General features: G+C 43.3%; 1 protein-coding gene across 1 annotated transcript in view; it reads right to left on the bottom strand.

Moving 5' to 3' along the window:
* The window catches only part of col4a2 (collagen, type IV, alpha 2), a 135,939-nt gene that overhangs the window by 21,496 nt on the left and 90,021 nt on the right, over window positions 1-24,422 (bottom strand). Inside the window, exons 5-23 of the mRNA XM_084421070.1 lie at window positions 23,816-23,950; window positions 21,246-21,290; window positions 20,862-20,978; window positions 20,624-20,692; window positions 20,478-20,513; window positions 20,314-20,367; window positions 19,502-19,537; window positions 19,320-19,361; window positions 19,150-19,218; window positions 18,995-19,039; window positions 18,528-18,581; window positions 18,335-18,370; window positions 18,208-18,252; window positions 16,421-16,472; window positions 15,821-15,931; window positions 9,171-9,326; window positions 8,517-8,588; window positions 8,146-8,294; window positions 7,971-8,043 (exon numbers count right to left, since the gene is read on the bottom strand). Of these exons, the coding sequence (XP_084277196.1) occupies window positions 7,971-8,043; window positions 8,146-8,294; window positions 8,517-8,588; window positions 9,171-9,326; window positions 15,821-15,931; window positions 16,421-16,472; window positions 18,208-18,252; window positions 18,335-18,370; window positions 18,528-18,581; window positions 18,995-19,039; window positions 19,150-19,218; window positions 19,320-19,361; window positions 19,502-19,537; window positions 20,314-20,367; window positions 20,478-20,513; window positions 20,624-20,692; window positions 20,862-20,978; window positions 21,246-21,290; window positions 23,816-23,950 (1,396 nt within the window). The remainder of the gene's footprint in view (window positions 1-7,970; window positions 8,044-8,145; window positions 8,295-8,516; window positions 8,589-9,170; window positions 9,327-15,820; window positions 15,932-16,420; window positions 16,473-18,207; window positions 18,253-18,334; window positions 18,371-18,527; window positions 18,582-18,994; window positions 19,040-19,149; window positions 19,219-19,319; window positions 19,362-19,501; window positions 19,538-20,313; window positions 20,368-20,477; window positions 20,514-20,623; window positions 20,693-20,861; window positions 20,979-21,245; window positions 21,291-23,815; window positions 23,951-24,422) is intronic.

Genomic DNA, 24,422 nt, shown 5'->3' with positions numbered 1-24,422 from the left:
ACTGGCACTACGGCACTACGGAACTTCGGGGTTCGGGTAGTAACCCGAGCACAAAAAGAACTACAAAATTTGACTGCTTTACGGCATACCTCACTTCCCCCACCACCCCCACCCCCCATTTCCTCAAATTCGGACGTGAGAGCCCAACTAGCCTTTGTTTGCCGGCTGGTATAGCGTTTGTATGTTGTTGTCATGGCCGAAGCAGCAACGAAACCGAAGAAGGCAAAGGTTTTGTCGGAGGAGACCAGGAAGAGAAAAAGGGAGAGTGACAAAATCAAAGACCGGACGAGGATCAATATTGGTCCAGTGTCGCTCGCTGGCGTGAGCTAAAGGAGGAGGAGGGGTGCCCGACCGATGCTGACTTGGCCGTCATGCTGTTGGCCTAGTAAGTATATTGCTTGCATACTATCTCTAGTTTTTCGAATTTGTTGTCTGCCTGGCTATGTTACGGAAGCTATCTGGTCCTCCATTTATCTTCATGAATCTGTGAATTCAGTGTCTTGCCTCAGGCTATAATGCAAATCGATTTTTCAACTTTGCAGATTCATCTATGGTAGCTTGATATTATAATATTAACGATATATGGCTATTATCTACCATACAAACATTGAATTGAATTAGCATATCCATGCTGTAAAACAGTAGCCAATAGGCTACTATAATGACGCTGGCTTGTAAATGTGAGCTACGCAATCTTTTGGCGTTTGAAAAAAATAAAACCCATGAAATTATATTTATATGACATGCTGAAATATATGCCACTGTACCTGGTATGAAGACATTTAACACGCAACGCAGGCAGTCTGCCCAAGACGTGAGAACTCCTTCTGCAGAGTTCGGGGGTATCGGCTTGTCAACAAATGCACGTGTATCCCCTGGTGTAACCATGACAGATTTTACGACAGTAGTAGAAGACAATAATGTTTCCCAACTGTAGGGGGATCCCGAGAGCAAAACTTACATGGTGTTGCTTTAACATTTGACCAAAAGCAAGCTCAAATAGAGTTACAAGGTTTTTGACCAGCTTATGTCAGATATATGTGTTTTGTCAATTATTAGACCGGCTGCATCTAAGGCACTAACTGCAGTGCATCATATTAGGCTCTCTTTCAAGGGAATATAGACGTCACACCATGGTGTTGACGCAATGGAAATGCCTGTGAACCGGTGTCTGAGTCACGTGTAGTACACGCCAAGCCATTGGCCTGTGACGATGGCAGGTGACGCAATGGCGTGCTTAATCAATTCTACAAATAACACCTGCACAAGAGTGTCACCAGCTTCTTGTCTTCAGAAGCCGCTTTGTCTGTCACTGCGTGTGCAAATCTGTCTGTTTGTCTAGAACAGGAGTGAAAAAAGAGGAACGAAATCATGCTATTCCTGGGGACGACAGACACGAGTTGTGTGTTCTCTGTCTCAGAGCGGCGTATGCTTGATCAGCTCTCGAGGGAGTGAGTGCGACTGGCAGGCAGTCTACATCTTCCTCTAAGACTTGTGAGAAACTGCTAGAGGTCGTCACTCGGGTGGTGGCTACATTCAATATCGAGTGGCCCGATTAGAAGAGGGAAGCGGCGCGTAGTAAACAGGACAAGCACTTCTTTACTAGCAGTCGGGCCCAGCCACCCAAAATGAACCTCCCCTTCTTTCCTGATCTTCATGATGTGATCTTGAAGTCATGGAAAGCCCCTTATTCTGCCCGTGTTCAACTCAATGATGTCAAATTATTCAACTATCATTGGGTTTACTGAGCATGGGTAACAAGTTGATGCCTCGGGTAGAAGAGACCCTCAAAGCCAAGCAGTGTAACGTCTTTCTTAGTGGGCAAAGCTTATGAGGTGACAGGCCAGGCTGGTGGGTCCCAGCACACCATGTCGGTGTTACAGGCCTACTAGGCTGACCTGCTCAGAAAACTTGACACTGGCGAGGACCTTAGCCCCAAAGTGGTTAAAGAGCTCCACAAGGCCACAGATCTTTCTCTCCGCCACTAAGCAGATGGCCCGTGCTATCGACTGTTCTATGGCTGGTTTGGTGGCTACGGAGAGGCATCTGTGGCTCAACCTTTTGGGGATATCGAATAAAGAAAGAGCTTTGTTGCTGGGCGTCCCGATCTCGCCATCTGGCTTGTTTGGCGGCACTGTCAGTTCAGTCATCGGCGGGTTTTAGGTGGCAAAGCAATCTGAGGCCTTCCGGCAGTTCATCCCTCGCCGGATCCAGCAAACTGGTCTTTCAACCTGTTGACGTTAAAACTTATTGTACCTCACATCCAATCCGAGGATTGGTTTGTCACGATAGATCTGAAGGACGCATATTTTCACATAGAAATGTTACCCATTCACAAGAGGTTTACTTTTGGGGGGCAGGGGGAAGCGTACCAATATTGGATTATTCCGTTTGGCATAGCCTTGTCTCCTCAAACCTTTACCAAGTGCATGGATACCAGCCCTGGCTCCACTGCAACTCCAGGGGATCCGTGAACTAAATATGAGCCAAGTCGCAGGAGATGGCGGTTCGACATCAAGGTGCCGTTCTCGCTCACATCAAGAATTTAGTTTGCTCTGGGTGGAAGGCAAACTGCTCTCCCTGAGGGAAGTTTACATCCCGGGACACCTCAATACGGAAGCAGACATCCTATCGAAGGCAAAGGCTGAGGCACGGGGATTGGCGATTTCACTTTCAAATAGTGGAGTCCATATGGCAGAAGTTTGGCAGGGCGGAAGTGGACTTGTTTGCCTCCGAGGAGTCAACGCACCGTCCCCTTTGGTTTTCTCTCCATCCTCCAGCTCCTTTGAGGCTGGATGCCATGTCACAGACGTGACAGGGAGTTCTGGCGAGGGTCTGTCAAGAGGGGTTGTGGTTAATTTTGGTAACCCTGTTCGGTCTGGCCTGATCTCTCCTTGAAGGTTCTCCATGGGAGATTCCGACCTTCTGTCACTGGCTTGGGGGACATTCTTTACCCCCTGACCGGAGATCTGGAAACTGTGGTTCTGGCCCCTAAAGGAGTACCAGTTCATAGATTCTGGTCTCTCAACCGATGTTATTAATACCATCCTAAACGCTAGAGCTCCTTCTACTAGAAAGCTGTATACTCTTAAATGGCATCTTTTCTCACCATGGTGCGAACAATGCCATCTTAACCCAGCCGACTGCCCAGTTGATTCAATACTGGAGTTGATTCAGTACTGGAGTTTCTTCAAGAGTGTCTCCCAGTTGGACTGACCCCCACTACCCTTAAGGTTTATGTGGCCGCTATTTCAGCTTGCCACAACCAGATTGAAGGAGCTTCGGTGGGGAAGCATGTCCTGGTGTCCGGTTTCTTGCGTGATGCTAGACGGCTGAGGCCTGGCTGAAGGCCGCAGGTTCCCTCATGGGATCTCTCTATTGTATTGGAAGGGTTGTCAAATGCTCCCTTCGAACCCTTGGAGTCAGACTCTGTGAAGAGTCAGACTCTCAAGGTAGCTTTGCTTATTGAAGTTGATGTTAATCAATTATGTTATTGAAGTTCATCAAGTTGATACCGCACCGTAGGCCCGTACCGCTTCCCCTCTAGGAGTCAGGACCCATTCTACCCAGTTTTGCTGCTTCTAAGGTGTTAGCAAGAGAGGCGTGCAATGTTCGTGCTGGGGTAGACATCTCCTCTCCACACACATTCATCAGGTTTTATAGTGTGGATGTGGAGTCAACCCCAGGATGTCAGGTCCTCTCAGAATGAGGCCTTCCTGTACTACAGTGCTTTTGCAAACTTCCACAACCTGTATGCAGGCATCCTCTCAGTATGGTGGCATAGGTATTGTTGTTGCCATTACGTGAACACCATGACGTGACGTCAAAATACTGTACACATGGTGCCATACTTCAAGTACACCTAAGCGATTTCTTCAGACAAGTAAATCTGGTGACAATTTCCTGCAGGTGTTATAGAAATGATTAAGCTATCATTTTGTCACCTGACTTTGTCCCAGGCCAATGCCTTGGCATGTCCTACATATGACTCAGGCACTGGGTCACGCTGAAAGCATTCTAATTGAGTCAACATCATGACACTACATCTCGTTCTATCTTTTGGTCAAAATCTCATCTTATAAAAGATATTTAAGGCTATTTAAGACAGTATTAGCTATGACTTAGCGACAAATGCTAGACTAAGACACTAAGACACCACTACAAAAGTACAAAAAACTTTAGCCTTTATATATTGTGTTTCTTGTAACTTTAAATGAGTCCACCCCGCAAGATTACTGTTATAAACATGAACCTCATCTGAAACGCAAAGGGCGAGGTGTTGCTGTAATTTATAGTAATATTTTCGAAACCACTAAGAAATCTAGTTTTAAATATACTTCTTTTGAAGTGTTGGTGCTTAATGTAAAAATATATAGTGCAAACGATAAATCACGTTTGAGATTTGTGCTGGCTACTGTATACAGGCCACCAGGGCACCATAAAGATTTTATCAAAGAATTTGCTTTAGTCTTCTATCAGAATTAATATTGACTGCAGATAAAGTACTAATTGTTGGTGATTTTAATATACACATAAATAATGAAAAGATGCATTGGGATTGGCATTTAAAGACATTGTAAACTCAATTGGAGTTAGACAACACGTGTCAGGACCTACTCATTCTTGTAATCATACTCTAGATCTAATATTATCACATGGAATAGATGTTGATGCCGTTGAAATTCTGCAGCAGAGCGATGACATCTCAGATCATTATCTAGTCTCATGTAAATTACATTTAGCCAAGGCTGCAAAGCCAACTCCGTGTTATAAATATGTTAGACCTATCACTTCTGCCACTAAAGATTGCTTTATCAATAGTCTTCCTAATCAGTTTCATCATCTCAGCATCCCAGATAGCTTAGAAGAACTTGATATTGCAACAGAAACTTTTAACTCTCTCTTTTCCAGCACTTTAGACACAGTTGCTCCGTTGCGCTCAAAGAAGATTAAAGAAAATAGTCCAACGCCGTGGTACAACGAGCACACTCGGGCCCTTAAGAGAGCAGCCAGAAAAATGGAGCGCAACTGGAAGAAAACAAAATTAGCGGTATTTCGGATTTCATGGAAGGAGAGCTCGATTACTTACAGAGAGGCTTTAAAAGCTGCTAGATCTGCTTATTTTTCAACCCTATTGGAAGAAAATAAACATAATCCTATGTATTTATTTGAAACAGTGGCTAAACTAACTAAAAAGAAAGCTTCAAGCCCAGAAGTTTCCAAGCAACACAGCAGTAATGACTTTATGAACTTCTTCACTTATAAGATTGATAATATCAGGGACAAAATTATAACTATGCAACCGTCTACTACAGTATTGCATCAGGGAGAGCATTTTAGTCTCCCTGAGGAAAAATTTGATTCATTTATTGCTATAGGAGAGGAAGAATTTTGCAAACTCGTTAATTCATCTAAATCGACAACATGTATGTTAGACCCTATACCGACTAAGCTACTGAAAGAGATGCTCCCAGAGGTCATAGATCCTCTTCTTACTATCATTAATTCGTCTTTGTCTCTAGGATACGTACCAAAAACATTTAAGCTGGCTATGATTAAACCGCTTGTTAAAAAAACGCAACTTGATCCTACAGAATTAGTCAATTACAGGCGAATCTGCCTTTTCTGTCAAAGATATTAGAAAAGGCGGTATCCTCACAACTATATTCCTTTCTTGAAAGAAATTATATCTGCGAGGATTTTCAGTCCGGATTTAGACCGTACCATAGTACCGAGACAGCTCTCGTTAGAGTCACAAATGATTTGCTCTTATCATCTGATCGTGGTTGTATCTCTCTATTAGTGTTACTTGATCTTAGTGCTGCATTTGATACTATTGACCACAACATTCTTTTAAACAGACTCGAACATTATGTTGGTATTAGTGGAATTGCACTAGCATGGTTTAAATCATACTTATCTGACCGTTATCAGTTTGTAGCAGTAAATGAAGCGATGTCTTATCGATCACAAGTTCAGTATGGTGTACCGCAAGGCTCAGTACTAGGACCGCTGCTGTTCACTCTGTACATGCTACCATTAGGAGATATCATTAGGAAACATGGAATTAGCTTTCACTGTTATGCTGACGATACTCAGCTGTTTATTTCTTCAAAACCTAACGAAACTTACCAATTCACAAAATGAACGGAATGCATAGCTGATATAAAAAAATTGGATGACTAGTAATTTCCTACTCCTAAATTCTGAAAAAACAGAGATTCTAATTATTGGACAAAAAACTCCCACACATAATAACCTAGAATACTGTCTAACACTTGATGGCTGCTCTGTCAAGTCCTCATCGTCGGTTAGGAACCTGGGTGTGCTCTTTGATACCAAACTTTCATTTGAAAGTCACGTGTGTCTAGTATCTGTAAAACCGCATTTTTCCATCTTAAAAATATATCTAAATTATGCCATATGCTCTCATTGACAAATGCGGAACAATTAGTTCATGCGTTCATGACCTCAAGGCTAGATTATTGTAATGCTCTACTGGGTGGTTGCCCTGCACGCTTAATAAACAAACTACAGCTAGTTCAAAACGCAGCAGCTCGAGTTCTTACCAGAACCAGGAAGTATGACCATATTAGCCCGGTTCTGTCAACACTGCATTGGCTGCCTATTAAACATCGCATAAATTTTAAAATATTGCTAATTACTTACAAAGCACTAAATGGTTTAGCTCCGCAGTATTTAAGCGAGCTCTTAACGCATTATAGTCCTTCACGTCTATTGCAATCTCAAAATTCCGGCCAGTTGATAATACCTAGAATATCAAAATCGACTGCTGGCGGTAGATCCTTTTCCTATTTAGCACCAAAACTCTGGAACAGTCTTCCTACCATTGTCCGGGAAGCAGACACACTCTGTCAGTTCAAAGCTAGACTAAAAACACATCTCTTTGACCTAGCATTCACATAATACACTATAGACTTCTATAATTCAATGTTAGGCTGCATAGATTAGGTCAGCCGTAACCGAGAACACTTCCCATAAATCCTGATGTACTCGTTACATCATAAGAAGAATGGCATCTACGCTAATTTTAGTGTCTTTGTTTATCCCGAGGTTTTCCCGCAGCCTGCCGGATCCAGGCCATATCCAGATCTGACGAAGGACCTTCGCCTGGACCCGATGACAACGCAGTGCTGAAGTGCCAACCAGTCTCTCCCTATGAAGGATCCCTTTACCACTCTACAGATAAAGCGTTGTCGGGAAATTTCGTTTCGCGTACCTACCCCGAAGTGACAAAATAAAATACAATTCTGTATCAAAATTTATAAGGAAAGACCAGTACTTTGTTTAGGCTTGGTTTGTAGGGATTTACGCCATCAGCGTTTATCACAGGTTCGCATTTAAAGTCTGTGTAGAGAGAATGGTGTCGTGTTAGCGGCCCCTAATTTAATAACAAATGATCGTTGCGACGGAAGCGAATCAATCAAAACTAACTTTAGCTGGAAAATAACTTTATTAAAGAACCGCTATAAAGCAAAAACAATCTGTTACCTTAAATTATACGCTTATCTCTGTAAAGCTGCTTTGAAACAATCTACATTGTTAAAAGCGCTATATAAATGAAGATGACTTGACTTGAGTAAAGAAAATGTACTTGTACTTATTTAAAGAACCAGTTCATTATTTACCCCTGCATTGCAAACAAGCAGAGACAGTCTAAACATGTGCGACACTTCATTCAAGATTGAGGCGGGGTGGAGGTATGAGGTTTATCTACAGTTTTAGGAGCCAATGGAGTTATGAGGTTTAGCCAAAAGCTCTTTTTAATACTTTTCTTTCGTTAAATACTTGCAAAACCCACATACAGAAGTAAAGGGTGACCAATAGTAATGGTCTATGAATTTTTTTTTATAAAAGTGATGAAATACAGAAATATGGAGGTTCCTGCCCGACAGCGACAATATACTTTTATGTTTGTTTCCTGAACATATAACAGATGACTATTGCACCTTTCTGTTTAGCTTCTCTCATCTCTCCTTTTCTGCCTTTGGGTCCAGATAATCCTCTAGCACCATGATGACCCTGTAAATCACAAAAATCGATTTAATTGGCTAATGTAAAGATTTCATATACCTTGTGACCTTAACAAGGCATGACATCAAGGCATGGTGTATGTCTACTTACAAGTACACCATCGACACCTTTGGGTCCTGCATCTCCCTGATCACCCTTCTGACCCCACTCCCCTGCCATTCCAGGGTCCCCAGCATCACCAGAAGGGCCCATAAGGCCAGGCTGGGATTTTACACTGCATTCACACAGACCATGGTCACCTGATCAAATGATAAAAACATAACCAATTTAACAGGATTAGCAAAGACTGACAAATATCAAACACCTTCTATGTTCGTAGAGAAGATAGAATAATTTATGTTCCTGCTCAAAAAAAAAAAAAAAAAAAAACGCACATGTACAACATGACATGATCCTGGCCATGCAAATAACCCTAGCAGTTTATTAAAAACTTAAAGCAACTTTGTTTCCACTTATCTTACCCTTTGGTCCCTTTTTTCCTGCATTCCCTGGACGTCCACGTTGTCCGGCTGGGCCTCTGAAGAAGTCTTCCACTGTATAAAGACACATTAATAGTTTTTAATAAAGTCTTTAGTATTAATTCAGTTTAATGTCACTTTAAATCACTTCCATCACAGTAATTTTGGTCATCACGGTCAATAATCCTGGGCAATTTTTTAAGCAATAGTCATACAAGTGGGGAGAGACTGAAATCTTCAGAATTTATTTATTTAATTTTTTTTTACAATTAATTTCTAGGCATGTCAAATGTCAAATATTATATTTAATAATAGCACCACACACACACTATATACACTACTGTTAAAAAGAACGGTCAGATATGGTCAGTAAGACTTTTCTGTTTTTTTTTTTTTTAAAGCAAGATAAATGTTTCTTGAGCAGCAAATCATCATATTAGAATGATTTCTGAAGGATGATGTGAATTTGAAGACTGAAGAAATGAAACTGAAATTTCAGCTTTGGCATCAAATTAATAAATTACATTTTAAAACATTTTCGATTAAATAAATGGAGCCTTGGTGAGACTTTCAAAAACATAACAAAATCTTACCGACCACAAACTTTTGAATGGTAGTGTGTATTCAAAAAGTACTTTATTAGCATTGATTTATTACATGATCCCTTGGGTCCTGGTGGTCCCGGAAATCCAGGCCGCCCATCGAAGCCAGGCGGCCCAGGCTGAGTGGCAGGATTACCAGGTTCTCCAGCTTCACCTTTGCCTCCCTTTGGTCCCTGTGGTCCCTGTGGTCCCTCTGTACCCCACAGATCCACTGTGGATCAGAGAAACAATCATATCAGAGACAGAGTTTGGTTAAAGTAATGTTTAAAGCCGCGTTTCCACCTAAATTACCAGGAACAATTTGTCCTAGGAACTTTTTTTCCCCCAGACCGATTGCTGTCTGCATTTCCATTGCGGTCTTAAGTACTGTGAAGATAAGGCTAATTAGTCTGGTGACGTAGGACTGCGTGTGACTTTCCAGTTCTCGCTGAATTTCGTCCTCCACATATAAGCTTAATAAAGCCTGAACCTCGTTGTCGGCCCATCTATAATTATTTTTAAACTCCATTGTTGATTCGAAAAGCAACAACTCTTACTGCACGCACCGCAACAGACTTTTAAAAATGGTCATGCTTTCCCGGGCTGCCAACAGGATCAGGCTCGTGTGGAACCCTCCACCATGTCCCGAGCCCTCGAGGCTGGATGATTGGTTTCTCGGGGTGGTGTGCGCTTGTTCACAGCAACCCACCCCAGTTCCTTTCTTCCCGGAGGTGCATGAGGAGCTGCCAGAAACCGCCCCGGTGGCTCCTCCTCCTTCACCACCCGTGATGGCAGGGCTGCAAAGGATTAAATGCACGTCCCACCAGTGGAGCGGGCCGTTGCTATGCAACTGTGCCCTAACTCCACTTGGCGCAGAGAGCCGTGTCTCCCTTCCCGGGCCTGTAAGTACTCGTCGGACTTAACCGGCAAGGCTTACAAGGCCTGTGGTGTACTCCACCCCAATCGCATGCGGCCCCTCAGTCTGCTCATCGCCGGGGGCGTACTCCTGCTCCCAATCACCGCCGGGGGCGTCTGATTGGGGTGGAGGCAGCAGCTGACCACTGTGGCAGGATGTGATTAATCACCTTAGTCTGCTTGAGGCTGGTCTGGGTCACAGGGGAGTTAAGGAACCTGACTTTGTCGGTCTCCCTCATCTGGGTCTGCCCTCACTCCCGCGCCGCAGCAGCAGCGTCCTTCCAAGTGGCGCCGAGGAGCCAGTCACAGGCAGGTCGCCCCGCCCGTCAAGGCCCCTGCCAAGAGGGGCAGCAAAGCCAGGGGTATGCGGCCCTAGGACGGGCGACCCGGAGATGGATGGGACTGCTCTTCGGGAGATGGTGGCCGTGGTAAATCCTGAGTTTCCTTTTTTTTGTGTTCTGCCACTGAAACCAGCGGTACCCACATTTAAAAAAAAAGAGCAGTTTCTTCCATCTCTGGGTCCGAAGAGGGCCCGGAGAGCAGTGGGGGGAGAGAATCCTCACCACTCTCATCCGCCTCTTCTATCGCCAGTGGGCAGCAGCGTGCAGTTCGAGAATGCAACCAAGTGTCCTCCTGCCCCGTGGAACCAGGTAAGTGTTGCATCGCACACTCAGACCCTGCTACGGGCCGCCTCCCAGAGAGAGCCTCCCGAGCCGCGTCGCTGCGTTCCACCTTGCTGCCCCACTGCGGGTACACCTATGGTCCCGCTTGTACGGTCTCTGCGAGCCTGATTAGCGCTCCCCAGTCCGTCTCGCTGGCTCATTTGGACCATCAGGTCACTATGCGATTCAGTTCGCCTGTCGTCCCCCCAAGTTTTGGGCCATGCACTCCACTACAGTGAGAGCAGCCGATGCCCATGTCTTGCGAGCGGAGATCGCAGTCCTACTGGTGAAGGACGCGATAGAGCCGATCCCTCCAGCCGATATGAGGTCAGGGCACTACAGTCCCTACTTCATTGTACCCAAGAAAGGCGGTGGGTTACGACCGATCTTAGTCCTGCAAGTTTTGAATCGGAGTCTCCACAAGCTACCGTTCAAAATGCTCACGCAGAGACGCATTTTTGAATGCATCCGTCTCCAAGATTGGTTTGCAGCGATCAAACTGAAGGACGCGTACTTACATGTCTCGATTCTCCCTCGACACAGGCCGTTTCTGCACTTCGCATTTGAGGGTCGAGCATATCAGTACAAGGTCTCCCCGTTTATTTACGAAAGTCACGGAGGGGGCCCTTGTTCCCATGAGAGAACAGGGCAATCGCATCCTCAACTATCTCGACGACTGGCTCATACTAGCACACTCTCGAGATCAGTTATGCGAACACAGGGACCTCGTGCTCAGGCACCTCAGCCAGTTGGGTCTTCAGGTCAACTGGGATAAGAAGAAACTCTCCCCCGTGCAGAGGATCTCTTTTCTCAGTATGGAGTTGGATTCGGTCGCACAGACAGCGCGCCTCACAGAGGAACGCGCTCGGTCGGTGTTGAACTGCCTGAATACGTTCAAAGGCAGGACAGCGGTCCCACTGAAATTCTTTCAGAGGCTCCTGAATGGCAGCGGCAACAGTGGTAACCCCGCTTGGACTGCTCAATATGAGACCGCTTCAGCACTGGCTTCACGGCCGAGTCCCGAGATGGGCATGGCATCACGGCACTCACCGGGTGACAATCACACTGGCATGCCGCCAGACCTTCAGCCTGTGGTCAGACCCCTCGTTCCTGCTGCCCTTGGAACAGGTGTCACAGATGCCTCTGCCACTGACCGGGGTGCCATGTACAACGGGCATGCAGTGTCAGAGGTGTGGACAGTGTAAGGCTGGTGCCAGTATGTCTGGTCGACCCCTCGATGAAACAAAAGGCCCTCCTGAAAATTAACACTTGAACTATCTCCTGCATATGTAACAGGGATTTCCGAGATGCAGCACACAGTGCAGTTCACACTTCACACACACTATCTCCCCTTCATCCCCCCCTCCCCCTCACCTGAAATACACTGAAAACCTATGCAATGTAAACTATGTACAAGAAGTATCTATGCATGTTTGATATCATTTAAAGTGTCTCAGTGCGCCTGGTAAAATGGTCTCATTCTCCCAACCATAATGAAAATCTAAAATAAGTTATAAAATATGAGAAAAGTGATGTGTCCCTTAAAGGTGTTTCCCTGCCCCAGATCCTCCATTCAGACTATGCCTCCTGTATGTAAAACAAGAACCTATTCAAATACAAATTCTGATCTCTCAGTGTGAATCCCTGAATAGGGAACCAAAATCTAATTATAATGACAGACGCCACCATTTGGTAAGAATATTGAATTATCTGGGTATATCTAGGAAAAGGTGTAGAAAAGTTCGAGGAGTCTGTAGGTTGACTGCCCCCACAACGCTGTGTGTAATTTTCATTGCCAGGTAATAATTTCTACAAATTCTTCGATTCCTGAACTGTTGTTATGTTATGATTAACTGATGATTTTATTCTTGTGAATTGGATTTTGAATTATTGCTTCATTACCTGGTCAATAAATTGTAAACGTTTGATTTTATTCTGAACGACTCTGAGACTTGTTTTCCCAAATAGATTAATGGATCCATATATTTCCACAAGGTTGCGTCAGAGATTAGCGACGGCTAATTACTGATATCAGAAAGTGTGCAGGCTACTTGGATGAGAGGATGGGTTTGTCCGTCTAGAATCAGCAGATGGTTGGTCAACCTAGCTTGGACGCGTCCGGTGACTTCTGTTCTAATTTAATGTTACTTTAGATAAGCGTACGTGAATAATCACAGGCTTGGCTAATCCAAAGCTATTAAAGAGAAGTAAAGTTGATCTACTGACGTCTTTAATGGTGGCCAAAAACCTCTACTAAGGTAAAAAGACTGAATTAAGTTCCTGAAGGGCATCCAAGGGGGCTAGATGAAAATATCTTCGATTGTGCGCGTGGGAATTACGGCAAATCCTAGATATTTAGCCAATTGCCTCTGCTTCTGATCTTCGGGACTGACCACTTGTGCCGGAGACCTGGTAAGGAACTCGAAGCGATATAGTTTCCTGATCTAAGCGGGTAAAATCTAAACAGAGTTTAAGAGAATAATCAAATATTCGTTCATTTTGATGATGCACAGATATCATTAAAATCTTTTTCATTCATGGAGTCAGATGAAATAACGAGAAAATACATATGAGAATTGTGTTCCATTTAATCTTGTTGTGTTGTGTAAAAGGAAAGACAGTAACGTGCAGAGAAACCTTCCCCGTATTATTGGAAACCCCCATTGGACCAATAGACGGGCTTACAACGGGCCCCCAATTGCATTGGCACATCAACTGTCTCGAGTTGCTAGCAGTACGTCTCACTCTGAGCCGCTTAAAAAGGCTGCTACAGGGCAGGGACGTGCTGGTCCATACAGACAACACTGCGACCGTTGCGTACATCAACCGACAAGGTGGTCTACGCTCCCGTCGCAATGTCACAACTCGCCCGCCATCTCCTCCTCTGGAGTCAGAAGCATCTGAGGTCGCTTCGGGCCATGTTTGTCCCCGGTGTGCTCAACCGTGTGGCCGACGAGCTATCACGAGCTGTGCTCCTGGTAGAATAGCGACTCCACGTCCAGGCGGTTCAGCTGATCTGGAGAGAGTTCAGGGAGGCTCAGGTAGACCTGTTTGCCTCCTCAGAGACCTCCTACTGCCAGCTGTTTTACTCCCTGACCGAGGGAACACTTGGCATGGACGCACTGGCACACAGCTGGCCCCAGGGCCTCCGCAAATATGCATTTCCCCCAGTGAGCCTACTTGCAGAGACCCTGTGCAAAGTCAGGGTGGATGAGGAGCAGGTCCTTCTGGTGGCTCTCTATTGGCCCACCCGGACCTGGTTCCCAGAACTCATGATCCTCGTGACAGTTCCTCCCTGGCCCATTCCTCTGAGGAAGGACCTTCTGACTCTGAGACGGGGCACCCTATGACACCCACGTCCGGACCTCTGGAAACTCCATGTGTGGTCCCTGGATGGGATGCCGAGGTTCTAGGTGACTTACCCCCAGAGGTACATAACACCATCACTTCAGTACGGGCGCCATCTACAAGACGTGCGTATGCCTTGAAGTGGAATCTATTCGTCAAGTGGTGTTCTTCTTGCAGAGAGGACCCCCGAATATGTTCGATAGGGTCCGTGCCCCCTCCATACCCTCTTGGGACCTTTCCCTGGTGCTTCGAGCACACCAGGATACTCCCTTTGAGCCTTTGCAATCAGCAGACTAAAAGCTTCTCTTCATGAAGACTTTGCTGCTGGTTGCACTGGCCTCTATCAAGAGGGTAAGGGACCTGCAGGCATTTTCGGACAACGATTCATGCCTAGAGTTCAGGCCGGGTGACAACCATGTTGTACTGAGACCCCGGCCTGGCTATGTGCCCAAGGTTCCTACCACTCCCTTCTGGGACCAGATGGTGAACCTGCAAGCGCTGCCCCTGGAGGAGGCAGACCCAGCCCTGGCTTTGTCCTGTCCGCGCTCTGCGTCTGTATGTGGACAGAACTCAAAGTCTCAGGACCTCAGACCAGCTCTTTGTCTGTTACGGAGGCTAGCAGAAGGGAAAGGCTGTCTCCAAGCAGAGGATGGCCCACTGGAAAGTTGATGCCATCGCCTTGGCTTACCAAGCACAAGATGTGCCCTGCCCGCTCAGGTTGCATGCTCACTCCACAAGAGGCGTTGCATCCTCCTGGGCGCTGACACGTGGCGCCTCGCTAACAAATATCTGTAGAGCTGCGGGTTGGGCGACACTTAACACGTTCGCTAGATATTATAGCCTACGTGTAGAGCCGGTCTCCTCCCGTGTTCTCACCCTAAACGGGTAGAAGCACTGAGAGGCCCAGCTCTGTCGGCTTGCTGCACCCTACTGTGCACCCTTATTACTCCAGTGTAAATAACCTGTTGACTCCTTAAACACCCTCGGCCCGGATGTGGCGAAGTATCTGGTGACAGGCCTTTATCCGTTAAATCCTTGGGAACCGGGTCAAGGCTGGGTCCCTTATGTGTGACCCTGTGGGGATCCCATATGTGTATTCTTCCACAGCTGCTCCTAAACGGAAGCCCGTGTCTTTCCCTTGGGCTAAGCCACCCAGTATTTCATACGCAGTACAACCTTTGGGTTAGTCCATATGTATATCTCCACATAACTCCTTGGGGGAAGAATGTGGGTTCCGCAGCATTCTTCTTCCTAACAGAAAGGGCATGCTTTCCCAGTGTTATCCAATAATCTCATTGTATGGGTTATCACAGAACAACAGTGACAGATACACTCTGTGTAAGCCTTCTCCTATCGCGCTGGATGGAGTCAGCAGCTGTGGCGCTTTGGTAGGGATTCATATTCGTCGGTCACAACGTACGTCCCGTCCCGTCGCCACATCTGCTGCGGCCCGCTGAGGTGCAATCGCACCTGCTACTCATTGTGTGATCGCGCTGCTTGGCGGAGCAGCTGTTGCGGGTGATTGCACTCCAGTGTGCATTGCCTCGTTTGGTTTCGCTCAAAGTGGATTGGCTTCTCTGGCGAGATTCCTTTTCGCCGGTCACGACGTATGTCTCCGTTCCCTCCTTCAGGGAACGAGGGTTACCATATGCAACCGAGATGTTTCTGTGACAACAGGTTTATATACTTACAAGTTCGCAAGCAACATGAGGGCGAATAAATAATGGCAGAATTTCCATTTTTCCATTTTAGATTGAACTATCTGTGTTTAACTGTCAGACAAGGCTCAGTCATGAAATACCTTGTTGTTGTTCAGAGGGAGGGGGTCCTGGGGGACCTGGCTGTCCTTTAACACCCTTAGAACCATAATTTCCATTTGGGCCACGCTCCCCTGGAGGTCCTGGAGGACCCACTGTATTAACAAGAAAAACAGACAGAAGCAAAGAAAGAAAAATATTAAGAATGTATTGAAACATTAGACTGTATATTGGAGGTTAGATTAGGACTACTCAAATACCAGACATTTAAGGGGACCTATCATGCCCTTTTTAAAGTCTTGATTTTGTTTTTGAGGTCTACTAGAATAGGTTTCTAGTTTTCACATTTTTTTTGCATATGCCTCACTAATCTAAATGAGGATATTGTGACGTTTCCGGAAGAAAACTCAAGACTACAATCGAGGCACTTCAGGGAGATCAGAAACAGTGTTTATAGAGAATAACTGATATAGAGAATAACTGATATAGACTCCTTTTGGAGTGACATTGTGCTTTGAAACTTTGCAGACCTTTTTCATTATCAAACAGCGATTATACACACTAAAGAAAGTTGAAAATGTAAAAAAAAAAGCATAATAGGACCCCTTTGAACAGCGATAATCTCAGTGCATTGTTTTTAGTACCTCCATTATCTTCAATTGAACCTATCAGCTCTCCGGGTTCTCCTCTCTCTCCCTGTTGAATGATATGAATTTAGGTCATACAACTTATGATGCAGACTGTGTAACGTCTCAAGGTTGAAGAAGATGAAGTTCCAGGCAAAGATCCAAAATACTCAATATATTTATTTAAACTGAAGAATATTCGAAACAGTGTGCGTGCACAGACAGAGTGCTAACAACACAAACATTGACCGACAACTGAATGATGAACAGAGAGAACTTAGTCCTGGAGTCCGTGATCACGACGGTGCAGACAGAAGACAGAACCAAGGCGGTGCAGGTTGAAGACAGGACCAAGGCGGTGCAGGTTGAGGATAAGGCCCTGGCGGTGCGGACCCTTCGGGTGGCCATGGCGGTGCGGACCCTTCGGGCGGCCATGGCGGAGAGGACCCTTCGGGCGGCCATGGCGGAGAGGACCCTTCAGGCGGCCATGGCGGAGAGGACCCATAGCCCCCCCAAAAAAATTTTCTTGGGGAAATTATCAGGCTCTGGTTCAAGGCTGGATGAGACGGGGGGCGAAGGCGGCCCAGGGCTGGACAGGACCAGGGGCGAAGAAGTCTCTGTGCTGGGCAGGACCAGTGGCTCTGAGGGCTCTGAGCTGGGCAGGACCAGCGGCGAAGGGGGCTCTGAGCTGGGCAGGGCCAGCGGCGAAGGGGGCTCTGAGCTGGGACCAGCGATGAAGAGGGCTCTGAGCTGGACGGGACCAGCGGCGAAGAGGGCTCTGAGCTGGACGGAACCAGCGGCGAAGAGGGCTCTGACCTGGGCAGGACCAGCTGCGAAGAGGGCTCTGAGATGGACGGGACCCGCAGGGAAGAGGGCTCTGAGCTGGACGGGACCCGCAGGGAAGAGGGCTCTGTGCTGGACGGGACCAGCAATGAGGGCTTTGTGCTGGACGGGACCAGCGATGAGGGCTTTGTGCTGGCAGGCATGACGCTTGCTGTCTCAGGCGCGGCGGGCATGACGCTCACAGTCTCAGGGGCGGCGGGCACGACGCATACTGCTTTGGCTTCGGCAGATCTGGCGTGAAGTGCGGGCTCGGCTGGACTGGCGTGAAGTGCAGGCTCGGCTGGACTGGCGTGAAGTGCTGGCTCGGCTGGACTGGCGTGAAGTTCAGACGATGACATGGCGTGCCACGGGAGGAAGCTCTCCAGACAACTGGAGAGTGCCTCTCTCCAGTCCTGACCGGAGAGATCTGGAAGCTCCCTCGGGTCGACCTCCTTGGCCCCAAGCTGGTAACACGCCTTGATTGTCTCATCATCCAGCGAGCAGGAGGCAGCAAGAGGAACAAACCCCCAGGTGAATTGGAACAGATCGCGGCTATCCCGAGCCAAAGCCGCGATCTGTCCAGCGAGCTCCCAGCTCATATTGGGGTCGGTCAATCTGTAACGTCTCAAGGTTGAAGAAGATGAAGTTCCAGGCAAAGATCCAAAATACTCAATATATTTATTTAAACTGAAGAATATTCGAAACAGTGTGCGTGCACAGACAGAGTTCTAACAACACAAACATTGACCGACAACTGAATGATGAACAGAGAGAACTTAAATACACAGACAGATGAACACAAGACAGGTGATGCAAATGATGATGATGAACAAGTGGGTAATGATGGGAGTGAGTTTAGGTGTGGAAACAAAGAGGATTCTGGGAACTGTAGTGAAGACAGGACGATGACAGACGGTGAATGTGACAGACTGATTGGTAAGGTATGACAAGATGTAATACTAAACCAGAAATTAATTTATTACCTTGCGGCCAGAATTTCCTGGGAAACCTGGTAGTCCAGTGTCTCCCTGTAGGAATGGAGAGAGACTTGAAATATTTAAGTAAACACAAATGCTTTGCACTGTTGGGAAATTGATCAAAATGTCATACCCTCGGTCCTGGCCAGCCATTTAATCCTGGGTTTCCCTGTAATTAATAGTAATTGGTTACATTTTATATATAAGGTTGAATATGTGTGCACGTTCAAAAACCAAAATGAACCCAAATGGGCTTTTTTTTTTTGTTGCACATTTTGATAGACTTAACAGTTAATAAAGAGATTTCAGCACTTAAACAATCATACCCGTTGTCCCGGAAACCCTGACACACCAGTCTCTCCTTTCGTAGATGTATATCCCTGAAAAAAAGAAAGAAAAAAAAGATCATCATTAAGATATTGCCAAGTCTCTTTTGGTTCATTCAGTGATTAGTTACATTGACAGCTATTTTCAAGTCACATACTGCTCTTATCTGTTTGAATGAGGAAAGATCATCTGTAAAACTCAAGATTACATTTCAATAACATATTTCAAATCACCAATAAAATCAATGTGATCCAACTACTCCGAACGTCAATCAAAAATAACCTTTTAACTGAAAGATGGGGCTTTTATTCCAACAACCACCACATTAAGCATTATAAGTTCTCCCATTTTTTCTATAAGTGGTTTGTCTTCTTCTATTGTTTGACTATTCCAGAAATATAGCATGAACATCCTTGTGTTGAAGGAATGGAAAATTTGTGTGCAAAAAAGCTCTAATGTAACCTACCAAATCTCCTGGTTCACCTTTATAACCCTTCCGCCCCTTTTGACCCTGTTAAAAAAAAACAGAAAATGAACGGAAGATGAAAATTACAGTAGCAAGATCATGTTCTCCCCCAAAGAGAAAATATTCGTAATAAACTAAAATCATGTTCTTCCTGCCTGCAATTCTGTAATGTTTGGTCTTATCTGCGAGTAAGTTCCTGGTGGGCCTGGCTCTCCAATTTCCCCCTGAGGTGAGTATATGAAACTCAGATGGGTTAACAGTGCAGATTAAACACAATAATATTAGTCTGATATATATGATATATGACACTAAATATTTGTCTTACCGATTCTCCTTTGAATCCTTTTAATAGTTTACTGCTTTCACCCTGTGTAGAGGCGACACATGTACATTAACATAGATGTTAATTTACCAAAGTGACTTAATTGGATTGTGACGCCATAAAAATATATATGGTTGAATGTAATTTTTTTATATAAAACTAAGCAAAATATTGTGTTTTAATACCTTTTGTCCTTTAACACCTTTACTACCAGAGGGACCCTGAATAAAGATAATACAGTGAGAAGAAGAGATAGTAGGTTTGAAATAAAACAAGCAGTATAATTGTATGGCAGATGCTAAGTGCAAATAGTGATAGATGCTACTTAAACTAAGTGAAAATAACAATACTTTCTTTGCACTACATGTAAATATAGATGCAGTTTTACAATAAACGTAAATAGTTGTTAGATGCTGTACAAATAGTGGCAGATACTTTTTGCACCTCAGTCTATTGTAGTATATTATAAAACAGTATGCAATAATAACAACATTTTCACTGTATATGATCATTTTCATTAACATCATAAATGGATACTGACTTATTGAGACATTACTTGTCCCTATCCCTTAAATCTACTCCTAATCCTACCATATTGAACCTGTTGATCCGCAAAGGTATCCTCGAAAGTCCATGAAGGGAGCCATGGTTTTGAGTGTGGTAATTATGAGCTGCACGTCACGCAGATACATCACATCCATTTACAATTATATACCAATTAAAACCCATTAAACACTGTATTCTCACTATTAAATACCCGTTAGGCACTTTATTTTCACTTTTCGAATATCATTTTGATTAAAATATTTTTTTAGCTGATATGTGATAAGAAAAAGGAGAAGAATTAATTCAGAAAAAAGCAGATTCCAACTTGGGTCAGTGGTGACAAAAGCTACTTTCCACGCCACCGTTCGTGTTATCAGATCAACAAATCCAACAAACAGACAAATAGTCCAACAAATAAAAACTCAGTAATTTTATTGTATGACTAACTCACCCAAGGTCCTTGATTTCCTGGCAGTCCACTGTACCCTGGGTTACCAGACGGTCCCTGTAAGAGTGAAATTAGATGATTTAGAAAACACATCTATCCCTTCATCTTTTCATCCCTGATTGCTCAATTTCTGATATCACAAGATGAATAACGAAAGTCAAACTTACCAAAAATCCTGGAAGACCTGGTGGCCCAAGATCTCCCTGCAAACAGAAAAAGGGACAAAGTGACAGGAAACCATTTCTATTTTATTTTTTACCTAAACCAAATGTATTGATGTAAACTGCATTTAAACTAGTAAAATTCCTCTTACCTTGAATCTTTCCATATAGACCCACAGCTCCAAAGGGTCACCCTTCTCCCCCTTTATTCCTGGCCGACCCTATACAGAAGGTAAAAGTTACAGATAGGCAAGTACACAGAGACAAAATAATTGAAAGAGAGTGCGAGAGAAAATAAAATCGTTATAGGTTAGATGGGTAATGTGTGAGTTATGAATAGATTTTGTCTCAATAATTCACTCTGACACACAAATAAATGAACATTCATACTGGTATTCCAGGTCCAGCACCGAATCCTGGAAGTCCCGGCATTCCAGAATCTCCCCGGGTTCCATTACAGCCATCAGCTCCTGGTTTTCCACGAGGCCCAGATGGACCAGGGTGGCCCTGATGAGAGATTACCAATGACCCAGAATTGGTGAATCCAAAACTCACAATAAAAACTGCATTTAGAAGTCTAAGGAAAAGTATTTATGATATTTGAACTATATTACTTAGAAGACTTGTTTATTTCTGTGATTAGTTTTAATAAATGGAACTATTTATTTAACATTGGTATCTTTTGTCATATTGCTGTTGCTTTATGATTTTATAAAACTCTGCTTCACTTCACACATCTAAACATAATATTGTTGATATAAACAAAATACTTACCGGAATACCATCTGCTCCATCAAACCCTGGAACCCCCACCATTCCCTGAAGAAAGACCCAAAGACATTAGCATTTCACTTTTTCATGTGAAGTTTAACTTTTTAACTCGCTCTCAGAACTTCTCTTGAGTATGTTTTAAACAGAACGATAAAGTACAACAAGGCGAAAATGGCTTAAAAAAAGAAGTAAAAAAAGAAGTATTCTTAATTGAACTTAATGTGCACTTAGTGTACATTAGATCTTAAATGTATATGTATATATATATTACTTTCAGATCAAATAAATTAAATAAAAGGACACTTAAGTGATAACTTTTGTTGAGCTTTAAAGAAGTACGCATATTGAGTAACATACTAAAATACGTAAAAGCACTTTATTATAATTTTACTGTAAACTGTAGTGTGTTATTCGATACTACATTTAAAAGTTAAAATATTATGTACTAAATTGCAACTTCATCATAAAAATGTGAAATTACACATTTATTTAAGGTTCAGTAGAATAAAGCATATTTTAGTTTACCACGAATGCTTGTCAATACATTCGACAGCACGCTTTCACCATATTTAAAAAACGACATAAGTAATTATGAAATTACATATAAAGATTAGGTAGGTAGGTCAAAAAAGCACTCTAAAGCACACTGTGTAATGCGTGTGGTAGCCAACGTGCAAGATGAAGACGACGAAAAGGTAATCCAAAACAAACTCAGGCTTAATTTACTAAACATAAATATGGAGGAGATTGTGGGAATAAATAGTAAGAACGCTAACCACACATAAAGCAAATGAAAACTGACAAACGTGAAAATCACAGGGCTATAAATACACAGGGCCAACAAAGGTAACTAGATGAGACACAGTTGAAACTAATCAGAAACAAAGGACACTAACCAGGGACTAAACTAAGGGGCTGTTTACACACTCTAAAAAATGCTGGGTTGTTTTAACCCAATGTTGGGTCAAATATGGACTAACCCAACGTTGGGTTAAAAAATGCAGTTTAAAAATGGACAAATTGCATTTTGGACAAAATCAAAAATGGACAAAAATGCAATAAAAAAATGGGCAAATTGCATTGGTTACATTAAAAATGTTACCCAACGGCTGGGTTTGTCCATTTTTAAATTGCATTTTTAACCCAACGTTGGGTTAGTCCATATTTGACCCAACATTGGGTTAAAACAACCCAGCATTTTTTAGAGTGCACATCACCATTTTCAACTAAAAACGCTTTTTTGGCCGTTCATTTATGTCAGCGGTGGTTTGGGGGGCAGGAAATGCAAACTTTTGAAAACAGGTTTCAAGTTTTTGAAAAAGATACCTATATTGTCTCCGTAAACTACAAAAATACAAATTTGTGAAAATGGTGACGTCATGTGCATGTGTATTACGTGTTCAGTCTATATATCGCCACCTACTGGCCTGGCAGCAGAATACAGCATTTTTTTGTCGATTCCGCGGATTCTTGTGAAAGGGGATTGTTTTGACATTGCCTTTGTTTATACACGAAAAACAAAGGAAAAACGATTCCATTTTTAGTACATTGTTGTCGTGTAAGCGTACCCTGAAAAAGAAGCAAAAACACAGGAAACAATATGACAACAAAACTGAACGTAACTCTGACACTCTGCATTTAAGTTTAAAGAATTATATATTTTCATTTAATTGCAATTAACATTTAATTAGGTGTCTGAAAAAATTCAGTTTTCACTAAAGTATATTCTTTTCACTCTTTTCCCGCCATTTATGACGCAACGCTTCCCAGTCATTGACGGAGTACGCACGCTATACACAGCCTACGACGTAGCTTACAGCATGAGTTCGACGCAGAAGTATAAATTGGGCTTTAGTCTTTGACCAAAACATGATTTTCTCAGCTTTTTGGTCAAAATGTTGCTTTTTTTTTATCGTACCTTCTTGCAAGAGTTGATAAAAAAATAATGCATTAAGCTAGAATCAAATGTTTTGCATGATATTCATACAACTAAAATATTCTGGGGGCAATGAAAGTTTTGTGAAAAAAAAAAAAAAAAAAAAAAAAAAAAAAATCTGGTGCTGGCTGGCAACACTAGGGACATAATTAATGTAAATGATTTCGGTAACTCTTGAAAGTATTCATTTTTAAGTTGATGTACATTCACAAGAGCCTATGCGACTAACAGACTGAATGTGATGTAATCTAATAAAAAAAAAATAAGAGCGCAAGGCGAGAACTACCAACTACCATAAAATGTTATTCTTTAAACACTGTTCCTGTAAAATGAGGGGTTATGGATAGGCCTACTTATGTCTGAAATAATCGTTTTATAATCATTACATAATTATTTAAATTGATTTGCCTTCATTCATTCACTATTCATTCATTTTACCATGGCGAATAAATAACGGCTTCTGCACGGCCAATTTGAAAGTTCATTGCAATTGCCACGAGATGAAAAGTAACAATAGTACATGAATGTCGGAGATAGTGAAAAGGCAGCTTAAACTCTAAACCTATTGTATTTTAAAAAGCATTTTACTAAGTCCTTACATAACAGCAGAAATAGAGATCAGGACAGAGAGACTCACCACACTTCCTTTTGGACCCATAATGCCTCCTTTGCCATGGTCTCCCTTCTCTCCTTTAGAGCCCTGGAGACCAGTGTCACCTTGTCGCCCATTAGGGCCTGTGGGGCCCTGGGGACCAAGGGGTCCAGGCAATCCCTGCAGTTCACATACAGAGGTAACACAATTAGTTTAAATTACATATAAATTACATATAGAATGTAATTCTATATGTAATGGTTCTTTATGGAAATCAAAATGGTTATTCAATTCTTATGTTTTAGATCATAATATACAAGTTATATAATAAATAAAAAAAGATGTGTATATATATATATACACAGTAATGTGTAAACCTCATTTACACTTAAGACCACAAAGAAGTTTCTCACATGCATTAAACATTAGTATGGAATGTTGCAAAAATGCATAATGCATTTAGTTTCAAATACCTTTTAATAGTACACAGTATACAGTGCAAACTGCAAACTTCTTAGTAGTAAGTAAACTAGTATATTTAATTGAGAACACAACCCAGACATATTTTACATTTCAAAACATGCCCACCAGATGGCAACATAATACTTTGTATGAATAAAAATATGAATATTTTTTATAACACATTGTAAAG

The sequence above is a fragment of the Rutilus rutilus genome, assembly GCF_951802725.1.
Source record: "Rutilus rutilus genome assembly, chromosome: 10".
Classification (NCBI taxonomy): Eukaryota; Metazoa; Chordata; class Actinopteri; order Cypriniformes; family Leuciscidae; genus Rutilus; species Rutilus rutilus.
Note: the sequence above shows the minus strand (reverse complement) of the source record. Positions and strands in the feature narration are given on the sequence as shown.